Source organism: Callithrix jacchus, chromosome 5, assembly GCF_049354715.1.
Source record: "Callithrix jacchus isolate 240 chromosome 5, calJac240_pri, whole genome shotgun sequence".
Lineage (NCBI taxonomy): Eukaryota > Metazoa > Chordata > Mammalia > Primates > Cebidae > Callithrix > Callithrix jacchus.
Genome location: NC_133506.1, coordinates 136,620,877 through 136,635,427, shown reverse-complemented (window position 1 = coordinate 136,635,427; position 14,551 = coordinate 136,620,877). Strand labels below are relative to the sequence as shown.

The 14,551-nt window shown below is 53.8% G+C and overlaps 1 protein-coding gene across 5 annotated transcripts in view; it reads right to left on the bottom strand.

Annotated features, from left to right (window-relative positions):
• The window catches only part of RPTOR (regulatory associated protein of MTOR complex 1), a 424,873-nt gene that overhangs the window by 33,313 nt on the left and 377,009 nt on the right, over positions 1-14,551 (bottom strand). For all 5 annotated transcript variants that reach the window (XM_054256583.2, XM_054256581.2, XM_078374864.1 and 2 more), the window contains 3 exons: positions 8,130-8,233; positions 6,527-6,710; positions 4,717-4,827 (listed from right to left, as the gene is read on the bottom strand). In XM_054256583.2, coding sequence (XP_054112558.1) covers positions 4,717-4,827; positions 6,527-6,710; positions 8,130-8,233 — 399 coding nt within the window. The remainder of the gene's footprint in view (positions 1-4,716; positions 4,828-6,526; positions 6,711-8,129; positions 8,234-14,551) is intronic.

Below are 14,551 nucleotides of genomic sequence, written 5' to 3'. Positions count from 1 at the left end.
CAAGTGAGACGCAGGGTGCGCAGCTGTGCAGCCAGAGTCATCCCAGCGGTGGGAGGGAACCCCGCGTGGGGACTGTGGAGCCAGGTCTCTCCTTCACTGTCTGAGGTCCTCGCAGTGCACGGAAACCCCAGCTTCACCTGATGATGGGCAGTGCAGCTTCCACATCCACCCTCAAGCCTGCTGATGCCCAGCAGGACAAAACAAGATCTGCGTTCTCTGTGGAGCGGCCAAGCGTGAATCCAAGCTGTGGCTTTAGGGGCTGTGCACCAAGAAACTGGGCCCCCACCTGATGCCTCACGAAAACGTACTGACTCTCAAAGCTTTTTATAATTAAATTGTATTTTAGGCTGTTTTAAATTGTAAAACTAATAACTGTTCTTTCTAAAAACTTCAAATAACCCAGCGGTATATGAGGAAAGAGAGAAGAGTCCCTTTGCTGGGCTGCAGTCCCACCCTGCAGAAGTTGCTGTATGACCAGCTTGCTGTGTGACTGCTCAGGTTTCCTCCCGTGCTTGTTCCAGTCTACAAAACCATAGAGCTTATGCAAACTTTTTGTACAATTTATTTCATTTTTTAGATCAAGGATGGTCAACCAAGTCCTCAGAGAAAGACACAACGTAAGAATTTTAATGGCTGTATAGAATTCCATCGCATGAATGCATCATTTTAAATTAACTATCCTACTAAGTAATTTCTTTCCAACTTTCCACTGTTACAGACCATGCTGTCATGAAGCCCTCTGGGAAGAGGCACCACATGGACGTGTGTGTCGGTGGTTTAAGAATGTGTGTCACACAGCAGGAGTGCTGGCTTTGCAGGACAGCGATTTCTAACTGTGACAGTTACTGCCTCAGGGAAGGGAACAGTGTACCTGCCCAGCAGCAGTGTGAGAGCCCACACCTTTCCACAGCCCCGGAAACCAGGCTCTGGGTAGAACTCATCTTTGAAACTTTCCAACTGAGACAAGAAAAAAGTCGTATTACTTTTGTAATCAGAACACAATTCAATGCATCTTTTTCTTTCTGAAGCATATGACAGACCATTTAGAATATTCTTTTGTGGTTTCTAATGCAGACATGAGCTCTGTGAACCAACACAGGGGAGAAACGAGGTTGCTTCATGAATCAAAGTTGAGCCACACACAGAGCCCGGTTCCTTCCAGTTACATAGAGGTGTAAGAAATCTGAACTAATAAAAAGTCAGCAGAAACTGTCCTTACCACACTGTCTTTGGAGCCTCACCCTCCTAATCATTACCTGCACATTAGTGTAAACTGGTTATTATTCTGTGACCTGGTAACTATTTTAGTTTCTTAAATGCCTTGAAGCAGCTTAGGGTTTGCAGTCCTTGTGTTCTTTTTGAGGTTCATTCCTAGTCTTAGAGCTGCTTTTAGTTTACATGTGAAGCGGGCTTAATACAAACAGCTCCCAGTGCAGCTTGTTACCCAGATGTCATTAGATGATTAACGAAACCAGCAGACACCTTTATGAATACCACCTGGAAAAGGAGGACAGCAATGCTTTTTAAAACAAGATAAGACATGTCCTGCTTCCTCTGCTAAGTTCAGAGAAGGTCTGTGACGTGAAAGAAACCCTAAGACTGTCGTTGCCATCGGGAGCTACAGACGCCGACAGCCACCATAGGGCTCCTTTCCATCGCGACACCCAGAGCCTGCTGTCTCAAGTGACGACCAAGTGAGCGTTTGCTTTCAAATACTTGGCAGGGGCAGAGGAAGACGATGTTTACTCCTTCAGCAACCATTCCCGACTAACCTCGTGTCTGACAGCAGCTGCTATATGGACACCCGGACTAATCTCTGCAGAGTCCACACTACAGGACCTGCTGGCAGGGCTAGACCACAAAGCTGACACTCTCCAGCTCCTCCATGTGGGTGGGAACCCTCAGGCGTGCAAATGGAGAAGGATGAGGGTGGTGAGGGGGGGCTGCTAATCTGAAGAAGAAGAGGAGAGCTGGCTTGGGGCTTGCACTCACTGGAACAAATAGACACACACACACACACAGGGACACACAGAAGCACAGACAGACACATACACAGGGACACACAGAAGCGCACACAGACACACACACAGGGACACAGAAGCACACACACACAGACACACAGGGACAGAGAAACACACACATACACGGACACACAGAAGCACACACAGGCACAGACACAGGGACACACAGAAACACACAGACACACAGGGACACACACACACGCAGAGACACACAGAAATACACAGACACACACACAGACACACACAGAAATACACACAGGGACACACAGATACATACACAGGGACACACAGAAACACACAGACACATACACAGGGACACACAGAAACACACAGACACACACATGGACACACAGACACACCCACAGGGACACGCAGAAACACAAAGACACACACACACACACAGACACACGCAGAAACATACACACAGACACACACACAGACACAGAAACATACACACAGAAACAGACACACACGGAAACACACAGACACACACACAGACACAGAAACACACACACACGAGATACACACACAGACACACATGCACCACCCAGACATACACAGACACACACATGCACAGTGGTGAGCTCCGACGAGGCAGGCTTTTTCTTTTTGTCTGGCGACAGGAAGGTACAGAAAGTCTGTTTCCTTTGTGTTCTACCTTACCCTTAGCCGTGAACACCACAACCACAATAGCAATGAGTCAGGTTATCTACGCATTCCTCTTGCTCACAGAATAGGTGACTGAGAATAGGCATTTTTCAAGAACTTCAAGAAAAGCCTCTCATGAGCATACCAAGAAACAGCACAATTTACAGCCACTGCCATTCCCGCAACAGGGAGAACGGAAGATGTGAGTTTCTTAGTCACCTGAGCTTATCTGCCTTTAGCGCGAGACTGCATCAAGCTTGCAGACAAGACTACGAGACAAGCTTGTTAATATTGTACTTTAAACAGACTGTGCCGCAGTTCTAAAGGGCAGCCTGGCACCCCCTGCGCAGTGTCCAGCCTTCTCCCAGCTCCGGCTTGCCTAGAGCTTGGGTGGCTCCTGCTTACTGCCTCAAATTCCAGGATTCGCTTACTCTTTCCTTCCTAACCGGAAGCATCCTAGTGATGGGAAGAGGCCCTTCCCTCCATCTGCAGGGGACGCCAGCCTTGCGCCACCCGCAGGTAAGTGAGAGGCCTGCTGACCTGGACCGAATCCACCAGCCTCAGTGATGTCCCGGGGCTTGTTTCGTTAATCCCCTTCCCCCGACTCTAGAGGTGCTTCATGCTTAGTGTGGAAACTGCAGAGACGACACAAAAGCAGCCCAGATTCACTGCCGGGTGGCGTCTGCGAATCTCTGATTAAGAGCGGGCCCTTCTGGTCTTCATCCTGCGCACAATGTTCTGCACGTGGGAACTGCAGCTATGACCACTCTGCAGATCCAGGCTCTGGGCCTGCATTTTTTCCGATTAAAGAATGTCATCACGAGCACTTCCTCAGGACACTAGTTTTCATGTTTAACTTTTCAACAGCCCCAATAATATCTCATCAAATATTTCATAACTTTTTAACTATTCACCCTCTGTGGACATTAAAGCGAATCTCAATTTTCATTCTTATGAATAACACAGAAGTCATCTGTGTCTAGATTATTTTCTCTAGAGAGTCTTTGAGCAGAGTCATGGCCGGGTCGAAGGGGATGGGGACTGAAGGTGTCTGATGCTCACTGGCCAGATGGTGTCAATGAGGCGGGCACTGACCCAGGCGCATCTGAGAAGTGGGAAGCGAACTCCTCTCTTTTGCAGTAAAGGGGCTCCGTAGCTTTTTATAACCTGCCTGCCTCAGGGGCTGCCTGATTCTGCGTTTTTATGAACAGAAATCGGTATTCACTATGAGGACAGGAACACAGGAGTTGAGCTGTCCTGGGGGCTAAATACCATTCACGGAGATTACTAAGATGCGAGCTTGATGTACAATCAGGAATAAGCTGTGAGTTTTAGTTTTCAATTATATATGAGGGAAGAGGAAGGTTTTCTCAGAATGCACTTTAGATTTATAGAAAATCTACACGAGTCTCCGCTGGACCTTGGTAGAGAGATAAACTCTGGGACTGTGTTGACAAAGCAGCTCCCACCTGTCCCTCGCAGAGGCCCAGAGCCGCTGCCCTGCCCCAGCCCCTGGGGACATAGCCCCCGCAACCACAGCACATGGCGCTGCTTAGGGCTGTGTGAGCGTTGAGCCTCAGAGATAGTCTTGTGGTGTAACCCCAAATGTGCTGGGGTTGGATACAGGCGGCTTGGTCTAATAGTACCCAAACCCATGAGCTACCCAAGCGTGGCCTGGGGACAGGCCTCTCGCGATCCTCACAGTTAGGGAGTGGAAGGCCTGCCATGACTTGCCAGTAACGGCGAAGTGACACCTGTCACAGTGGCAAGCTCCAATGAGGCAGGCTTTTTCCTTTTGTTGCCACAGGAAGGTAAATGAAGCCTGTTTCTTTTGTGGTTCTACCTTAACCTTAATGGTGAACACCACTACCACTACCACTACCACGACCACGACCACGACCACGACCACGACCATGACCACTACCATGACCACAACCACGACTGCTACCACAACTGCAATGCTCCCACAGCCCCGAGCCTTGAGTAATGAGGCGGGAGGGACACACGTTGGCCAGGACTCGGCTTTGAACCCTATGCCTGTACGCACCTTCATGACAGGCTGGGCAAAATAGCGGGCGCTCCAGTCACAGAACCCTGTCTGCACTGCGGCGGAGACGAAGCTTTTGTGTCCAGCAGCATCATCTGCGTCATCTGCAGTCTTCGGGGGTTTGTTGAGTAGGAGGGTTGGAAGGAAAAAGAAACACCAGTCAGTCACGCCACTCCTGAGCTCGAAAGAGCTCCCACAGGGGACGGAGGCGTTGCCGGGAGCACTGGGCTGCCCCTAAGGCCGGCGCTTCTGCGCTCTGCTCACTTCTGTATCCTGGTGACCGAGAACCCCTGAGCATCTGGCCGGGGACTGAGGGTCCCAGGGTGTAAAGTGAGCTGTGTCTGCCCACCACCCCCAGGGCTGACCCAGCACAGCTCCCAAGCCAATTCTGGCTGTTTAGACAGTGCCATGGGGGTCCGTGTACACCAGTTCATCAACCCCAAAAAGCCTCTGCCACTTGGTCCCAGGAAGGCTCCCGTAACAGCCCTACAATACCAGGCTGAGCGGGGACTCCTGTGTGAAGCAGCCTGGGTGGAGTGCAGCTGTGCAGGCCAGCTAGAGCTCCCGGCCACCAGAGAAAGAGGACGTGGAGCTATTGGGAGGACTGAGCTTTGGGTGTTTCCTGCCATCGGACCTGCAGTGGCCAGGGCCGTCAGAGTCGTGTGTTCATGCAGTGAGGCTGAGCACCAGGGGTCTCCTGTGCCGTGCCATGAGCGTGGGGTGGGCTGGCTGGCGTCTCTCACACCGTGTCTTGGCCCAGGGAGCTCCCCATCATCCCAGGGCAGGCACAGAGAGAGGCACATCCCCCTACCCCCGGGCAGCTGCTCTGGCTCCATAGTGAGAGCTGTGGTCAGTGAGGGGGCAGGTGGGGGAGCTGCACGTGCTGGCGGCGCTGCTCCCCAGGACTGTGGCAGCCTCCTGCCCCCACCAGGGCCTGGCCCGGAGGCTGACCTTGCACATGGGGCTCAGTGGTGGTTCTCGCCCCTCCTCTGCCGAGGCATGGAAAGTCCGGGTGGGCCAGGGCTGAGTGGCACCCCTGGGGACCTGCCCACTCCTGCCGTGGTGAACCTTCTACCTCAACACAGCCATGCAGGCCCCACATCACCTGCAAGGTGGCCGCCAACTTCTTTTAAAATCACTGGGTCATGAGGCGAGTCCGGACCCCACTCCACTGCTGAGCTCTCAGGCTGTTGCACCCAGAGCAGCTGGACTGCGGGTACGCCCTGAGCCACCTTCCTGAGTCCCGGTGCCCTCAACTGACAAAGCAGCAACACCTGGATGAGACAGCTGAGGTCTCCAGACCACCTGCTGCCTCATGTGGCTCTCACAACCCTAGCAAATCTAAGCACACGTTCCTCTTTCCAGAAGTTTCTTTCTCAACTTTAAAGGCGAAGAGAGTGTACCTATTTATGCAACAGCGTATCTAAATGTTCATAGAAAAGATAACACATTCAGAATACATGCTCTGTGGTGCAGCTGCCCCCGAGGCAACACAGAGTGCTGTGTACCCAGGAAGGGGTGCGCCAGGGAACTCCATGCCCCCATTTTGTTACAAGGGAGCTCCAAGAATGGTGAACCCAGAACCAGGGTTGAAGAACCGGAACACACCCGGCAACACTCCTGCAGAGTGCAGACAGAGGGGAGCGCGAGTGAGGGCCAGCTCCCGGATCTGAAAAGGTAGAGAGCGGTCCACAGACCTGGGTCCTGCCCTGTCCCGCAGTGGTGTGAGCAGCCTGTGGCGGAGGCCATGCACCCCCATCTGAGAAGCAATGCTCAGTGTCCAGATCACAAGGCAACCGGGGCTCTGTACCTGGTCTGGGCCCTTGTCGAACATCTTCCGTGTCCGGGGGAACTGGTGGGAGTGTGGGGTGTACTGCGCCCCCCCGGGGGCTGTGGTGCTGGGCCGGCTGGAAGGCAGGTCTCGGCTGACCGGCTGCTTGGCCACGTCACTGGTCAGGCTGGAGCTGCTGGTGCTGGATGCCGGAGGGGAGCCCCTGGAATTGGGAGAGAAACACACACTGCATTCTCTACAGTCTGGAGCTTTGAGAGGCAACATGGAACAAATTGCTGTGCCACCCATGCCCTCCCAGGTGCCGCCAGGGCCCAGGCCGCCCTCAGCCACGTGGCATGCCATCGTGACTCCCAAACCCCAGCTGCTGGTGCCGAGTCTATGCTGCTTGGCTGCCTGCCTGGCAGGGGGCAGGGTTGTCCCTCACTGAACTCCAGTGCCCGGGAGAATGCACAGGCAGGACAAACCCAGATCAGAGCTGGGTGGGCCGGGACTCGTGAGGTCACAAACAGTGCCACATCCTGAGGTGCAAACACCTGTTGGTCGCCCACTCAGAGAACTGGATCCCCTCTTAGGGACTCTGATCTGGAGATCCAGACCCTCTTATGGACTCTGACCCAGAGATCCAGACCCTCTTAATAGATCCTGACTCTGAGATCTAGATCCTCTTACGGACTCTGACCCGGAGATCCAGACCCTCTTACGGACTCTGACCCGGAGATCCAGACCCTCTTACCGCCTCTGACCAGGAGATCTAGACCCTCTTACGGACTCTGACCTGGAGATCCAGACCCTCTTACAAACCCTGACCTGGAGATCCAGACCCTCTTACGGACCCTGACCTGGAGATCCAGACCCTCTTACGGACCCTGACCTGGAGATCCAGACCCACTTAATGGATCCTGACTCTGGGATCCAGACCCTCTTACGGACTCTGACCCGGAGATCCAGACCCTCTTACAGACTCTGACCCGGAGATCCATACCCTCTTACGGACTCTGACCCGGAGATCCAGACCCTCTTACGGACTCTGACCCGGAGATCCAGACCCTCTTACGGACTCTGACCCGGAGATCCAGACCCTCTTACGGACTCTGACCCGGAGATTCAGACCCTCTTACGGACTCTGACCCGGAGATCCAGATCCTCTTAATGGATCCTGACTCCGAGATCTAGACTTTCTTACAGCCTCTGACCCGGAGATCTAGACCCTCTTATGGACTGACCCGGAGATCTAGACCCTCTTAATGGATTCTGACTCTGAGATCCAGACCCTCTTAATGGATCCTGACTCTGAGATCTAGACCCTCTTACAGCCTCTGACTTGGAGATCTAGATGCCCTCTTATGGACTCTGAAAGGCCACAGACAGCAGGCTTAGTTCAACTTTTGTTGCGACCATGTGCAAAGAAAGGTTTCCTCAAGATGGGGAAGAGCTCAAGGCAGGGGCTCAGATCAAGCAGGTGTGGGGTGTGTGGTGAGGGAGTGGGAAAGAATGCATGTTAGGGAGAAAGGAGGGGATGAAGCAAGCCAGGGTGGGGGGAGGAGGAGGAGGCTCAGGGAGAGCCTAGCCCGTGGGACCCCAGCCACCACTACAGACCACAGGCTGAGCAGGTGGCACTTACCCCGCTTGGTGAATGTGCACGCCCTTGTTGGTGGGGCTGGCGGGGGCCGACTGCGTGAGGGAGGAGGTGTCCAGGATGCGCTGCGGCCGGGTGTTCACGGTGGCCTAGAGGCAAAGGCATGGGGCATGAAGGTCAGATGGGACATGCTCCATGGAGGCCGTCATACAAAGTGAGGCTGACGGCTGCATGGAGCTGCTTCAGAGCCACAGAAGAGGCCTTTGGGCGAGGAGCCGCCAACGCCAATGGAAGGCCTCAGCTGGATTTCCCCCAAATGCAACCCTGGAGCTCAAGTGACATTCTTTCCTCTTCCAGGACTGGCATCTGGTGGGGTCAGGGCCTGAAGCCTCTGAGGACAGTGGCCCACCTTCCTCACCTTCCCTGCCAGGGGGCGGCTCCCAGGAAGCCTCAGCATCCTCCCCTCGCCTGAGGCTGGGCCTCCGCACTGCTCTGGCTTTGAGTCCAATTCCCCCAACACCTCAGCTCTCGGGTCAGAGGCTGTGAATTGAGGCCTGGGAGGAATTCGCCATCCATGCTCTTTCCAGAGCTGGGTAGCAGTGGTGTTCCTGGAGGTCAGGGACCTGGCTGGTGAGCACGGGGTGGAAAACTGCTAGCAGCCCGAGGTCCCTCGCGTTCCTCAGGAGGCTATGGAAGCCGCCTGGGGCACAGGAGAGTCAGGGAATGATGGTGGAGGGCTCGGGTTCTCTCCCGTGGCAAAATGGGCTCTGCCATCTGGGCTGTGATGGGGCCTGGAACTCAAGACTGCCCTGAACACCCTCCTGGCTGAGGGGCTGCAGTGGTCCTTCCCCACAGGCGTGTACAGGTAATGCTGGGCGTGCTGCACTGACCAGATACATTCATCTCCAGGACAGACGTGGCCACAATCTGCCCTGGGGAGAGGGCGCTGGCAGGGGAGGGGGTGGCTGCTCCCGGCAGGCTGGAAGCAGGGTGGTGCACAGGTGGCACAGCCTAGCGGGCAGCACGAGGCTCCAAACAACCCCTTCAATGCAGCCATCTGCGGATGAAGCTGAGACCCTGGGCTCTGTGAGCCTCCAGCCACAGACACCTGCAGGACTTGAAATTCTACCATGGAAAAAGCTTTGTGCCAGCTTGAGCCCTGGCACAAAGGGAGGAAGTGGTTTTGCGTTGATTTTTAAATAGGGTTTTCTGTGGATCTGGAGACCAGCTGTCGGTAAGCCAGAGCGCGCTGCTTGTCTGCCGACAGGACCTCACGATGGCCTGGGTGCTCTGGGGCTGCTTTGTCCTGAGTGCAATGTGCAGCGTGGGGCCACAGGTCCTGCTGGGTTGTGGACCCCAGAGGCTGTGTGTGTTCAGAAGGGGCCTGATGGTGCCGGGACAACCTCCTGTGTCAGGAGGACAGGGCCAGATGCTCCATGCAGGCGTCCACTGATCCTGCAGGCACAAGCAGTTCCCTGAATGCCAGCCCATCCCAGGCTGCGTTCCAGCCAGCCAGAACCCCATCCTGCGGGCTTGCATCCACATGGAGCCCTGCACTGTCTCACAGCTTTTAATCATTCACTTAGAAGTTAGGCACCTTGTACCTGCGATTCAGCCAACAGAAAACCAAGGAAAAGAAAACCATCCTGAAGACTTCACTCAGGTAACACTGGCATTTCTCACATTGCTCCTCCCTTCAAAATGCAAAGAGCAAGAAAATGGAGCCATAACTAGTCTTTAAGCAATGTTCCTATTTTTTAAATTACAAGTGTAATACATGCCTTTCTGAGCTTGTTTTGTTTTGATATTAAACTATTCAGCCTGACCTAGACACACACAACCACCCCACAAAACCTGAGAGACATATGATCCCTTCAAAAGTCTAAAAAGAGAAGAGAAACTTTTCCACTCTAAACTTAACATGTGCCTTCTCAGAATGTCTGGAAAAACAGTGGGAGGTGACGGGGAAGACAGAAACTTCTGGAGTTGAAATGTAGCCTTCAGCAAAACCCACACATGCTCAGATGCTCACGAGCGCTGCTGGGCTGGGGCTGGTGACTCAGGAGCCCCCAGGCGTCCTGCTCAGCTGCCCGGGGTCTGTGCAGCACCCACCCCTGCCACCCTGCACGGAAGCACCCATGGGAGACTGGCTCCTGATGAACCCTCTGTTCTGCCCACCCTTCTGGGAAGGGAACTGATCCAGCCTGTGGCATGAATTCACGCAGCCCCTGGGGTAAGATGAGACCATCCTGCTTTCACATGGCTCCTGTCACAAAACTAACTTTCTCCCACTGCTGGAAATCCTGTGAGACATGGGCACACTCCTGGCTCAGGAGATCCTCTCGGATTAGTGCAGAGACCACAGGGTGTGGCCAGGAGGGAGCGTTCTCTAGCCGAGCACTTCCTACTTGTTCAACAAACATTTACTCAGCGTTGACTGTGCTGGGTGGAGGCCGAGGCTCTGAACGTGAGCGGCACATCCCGCAGGGAGGTGACCTGCTGACCTGCCTGCCTGTGGTGCGGGTATGAGGATGGGGTGCTCAGTAAGCAGGGGCTGCAGGGCACGGCTGGGGCGGGGGCAGAGGAGGACCAGGGAGGGTCCTTTCTGCATGGCCCCCATCATCATCTTAGAGAGCACAGCACCAGGAAGGGTGAACACAGAAGGCACGGCGCTGGCAGAGGCCGGGTTTGGAGATGCACGCTGGAAGGTAAGTGCGGCCCGCAGCCTCAGCGGGCCCTGGCCTGCCTCCAGGACACAGTGCCCTTCTCAGAATGTACTCCCCTGGGACCCCAGCTCACTCACAGCCTGTAGAAGTCAAGGGTGTGCAAACACTCCCTCTATGGAGTCTGAGTCCAGAGAGGATGGCAGCTGTGAGAGGGTCAAGGTCACAGCTATAAGACAGGGTCTTTCTTCCACTTCCCAAGCCAACCTTCAGCGGTGGCAAATACACCTTTGCTCACAGTCGAATTCTCAGTGCAGACACTCTTTGGGCCCGGCGTAAACATAAACGCTCTTTGAAGATGGAGTGGTGAGCGTCTCCTACCCATCCCTGCCTGTGCGTAGCTTGGGAAGCGGGGACTAGAATGAGACCCATGTTCCGGGAGCGCCACCTCACAAGGACACAGATGTCTGATCCAACGCAGATAAAAATACCGTACATTTCAGAGACTTGGACAGTGAATTTTCCCACTGGAGCCTGACACAGCCAGGCTGAGGGTGCCAGCATCAGCTTGTGGCTGCTCTATCTTGGGAGGAAGTGGAGTATTTAAGAAATGTTCCTGTTAATTTTATATTGAGGATCTGGATTCATGTGTGAGAAACTCTTAAAAAGGGATTCCCAGAGGATTATCCAGAGGCACTTTTGGGCTAAGAATAACGCAGAGGCTGCCGGCTGCTTGGCTGAGGAGAAGAAATACCTGTGAAAGCGTGTGCTGCTATTTCTCGAAGTCATGCTTCTGCAAACTGCATTTCCTAGATAAAAAGTAAGTCCTAGGTGTTATTTGGTTAAAGCAACCTGGTGACTAACCAGCTGCCCATTAGTTACAAACCAAGCCTTAAGGAAGTGTCACCTGGGGTCACGGTGCTCAGTCCTCGGTGCTGCAGAAGAGAACTCCCTGTCATGGGAGGCGGTGGTGTCTCAGTCCACCAGCTCCCTCCCTCCTCAGACCAGGTGCCTGGGAAGGTCCTGGAGGTTCTCCTGGAGCTGCCATGGCCCCTTCCCCACAGAGGAGGGCAAGATGGCCAAGGAGCTGATGCAGACTCGAATGCTGACAATGCAGCTCGCTGTACAGGGGATGGGGCTCTGTACTTCTTACAATAGCCCTGGCGGGGCGAGGGGTCATACACTGATCCCAGTTTTATAGATGGGGAAATGCAAGCTGAGAGGCATGAAGTCACTGGCTAAAAGCTAGCAAAGTTAGAACGGGGGCTCAGGGCAAAGCTGGTGCCATCCCTGCCTGAAGGAGCCCCAGGCCCCGAGAGCCACCCTAGTGTCTCATGGTTATGAACCCCTGTGGGGGTGCCTGTGGGGGCAGCCACTCCCCAGAGCTGCACAGTAGTCTGTGAGAACACATTCCCAGCTGCTACCCCAGAGCATGGAGTCTGCATCTCCGTCTGGGTGGGCTTTACAGGGGCGCTTCTGCTCTAGCTGGGCAGGGGCCCACGGGCTGGTGTTGGGCAGCATGGCTTCCAGGTAGGGCTGCATCTCATTCTGTAGCTCTGCTAGTCCGGGCTGATGCTGCCCTCACTCCCCTAGGTCTACAGTGAAGGGGATGAGGACACTCATGAAGCGCTTTCAGGCCGAAGACGTGAAGTGTGTGCCAGGCTGCTCATGCTCATTGGTGCTGCTGGCATGCCACATTCCTGGGGCAGCTCTTCCCACAGTTCTGAGCATTCCTCCTTTGGGTGGAGGTGTGGGAACTGAGAAGACAGGTGAGGCGAATGCTTGCTGAGGATTCAGAGGGCGTGCATGCCCGTGGCCTGGTGAGAGAGAGGCAGTTGGACACTTCCACGCAGCAGGGCCACCTCTGAAACCAGGCAGGGGCAGGATGGGTAGCATGGCCTTCAGGGTTCGGAGGTTGAGCTCACGATTCCTCCGTTGGGAGAGAGCCTGATGGCTTCAGAGAGGTGTTGTTCCTGAGGGAGGGATGACGGCAACAACAGTGAACCGTCTGTCTCAGTTAAGGAAGTACTGTGTGATGGGACGAAAAAGAAATCAGAGTATCTATGTGCATATCGGCTGAGATTGCTGGAAGAGAAATTTCAGAGGTGAAGAGAATTTCAGCAATTGCAGAACTACTTTGGTCTACAGGCTAATTGTAAACATGCCGAATTAAGAAGTCCTTACAATTCAGGCAGCTTGAGAGAACAGAGAATAGACCGGCTCTCTGGGTTCTGAGAGATGCTGTCAAGTAGGAGGAGAGAAAATTCTGGCATGACAATGCAATTTTAAAAGAAACATACCCATGGTTGGTGCAGAGGCTCACACCTGCAATCCCAGCACTTTGGGAGGCTGAGGCAGGTGCATCACTTGAGGTCAGGAGTTGGAGACCAGCCTGGCCAACATGGTGAAACCCCATCTCTACTAAAAATACAAAAAGTAGCCAGGTATGGTGGCAGGTGCCTATAATCCCAGCTACTCAGAAGGCTGAGGAAGGAGAATTGCTTGAACCCGGGAGATGGAGGTTGCAGTGAGCCAAGACTGGGTGACAGAGTGAGACTCTGTCTCAAAAAAAAAAAAAAAAAAAAAAAAAAAAGAAACCTATCCAAAAGTAACTCATGCTACAAAAGCATGAGGCCAGGCATCAGGCTTAGGATGTTCAGTGCTTTGGAATAACCTTTCCTGGGTATTTCCAATTTTTTTTCTTTAATTTTTCTCTGTTTATTTTTTTGAGACAGAGTCTTGCCCAGGCTGGAGTGCAGTGGTGCGATTTTGGCTCACTACCACCTCCACCTCCTGGGTTCCAGTGATTCTTGTTCCTTAGCTTCCTGAGTAGCTGGGACTATAGGAGTGCATCACCACATCCAGCTAGTTTTTGTATTTTTAGTAGAGACTGTTAGGCAGGCTGGTCTTGAACTCCTGGTCTCAAGTGATCTGGCTGCTTCAGCCCCGCCAAAGTCCTGGGATTACAGGTGTGAGCAACCACACCTAGCTGATCTTTATTTTCTTTATCAGTCATGAATGTCATGGGATCCTTAGGGTATCACTTCACTAGAAACTCCTGTGGCTGGTGGTGCCTTTGCCCGAGTTTTTACTTCGACCCACTGGGCTTCTTCCACCCCTTCAGCCTGGCAGGCTACGCTCGGCTCACACTATTGGCCCGAATCTCACACCCGGCAAAGGCAAGCCAGGCAGAGCAATAAGGGGTGTGAGAGTGTGGGGCCTGTGCACTGTGCACAGCCACACATGCTGGTGGCAGCAGTGTGGGCAGCTCCAGGCACAGCATGGGTGCCAGCTCCCTGCAATGCTGTGGCTGGACCAGGTGTACTATAAGCAGCTTCCACAGCTGGCACTGGGGGATGCAGTGGCACCTGGAAGCTTGGAGACGCCAGAGAGGGTGTCACAGCCCTATCTTGGGGAGCTCCTAGGTCTGGGTTCCCTGAAGGGCTGCAGCTCTTTTCTCCTTCTTGTCGTCTGCAATGTGGCAAGCAAGGGGCACGTTTCAGCCCTGTTTTTGTTATAGCTCTTGTAGCTCTGCCATTTGGCAGGTCCCAAGTTCTTGTCCTGCATCCAGGAAGAATGAGGTACATAGACAAATGGAGGGTGAGCAAGGTGAAGAGAAGCTTTATTGAGCAACGGAACAGCTCAGAGGAGACCCACAGTCGGTAGCTCCTCTCCACGGGGAGTTTACGCTGACGAGCAGTGAGTAGCTCTTCTCCACAGGCACGCTGACCTGACAAATGTTCAGCTCTCTGCAGAGAGGAGACCCTGGAGTGGGTAGCTCCTCTCTGCAGGCAGGTCATCCAT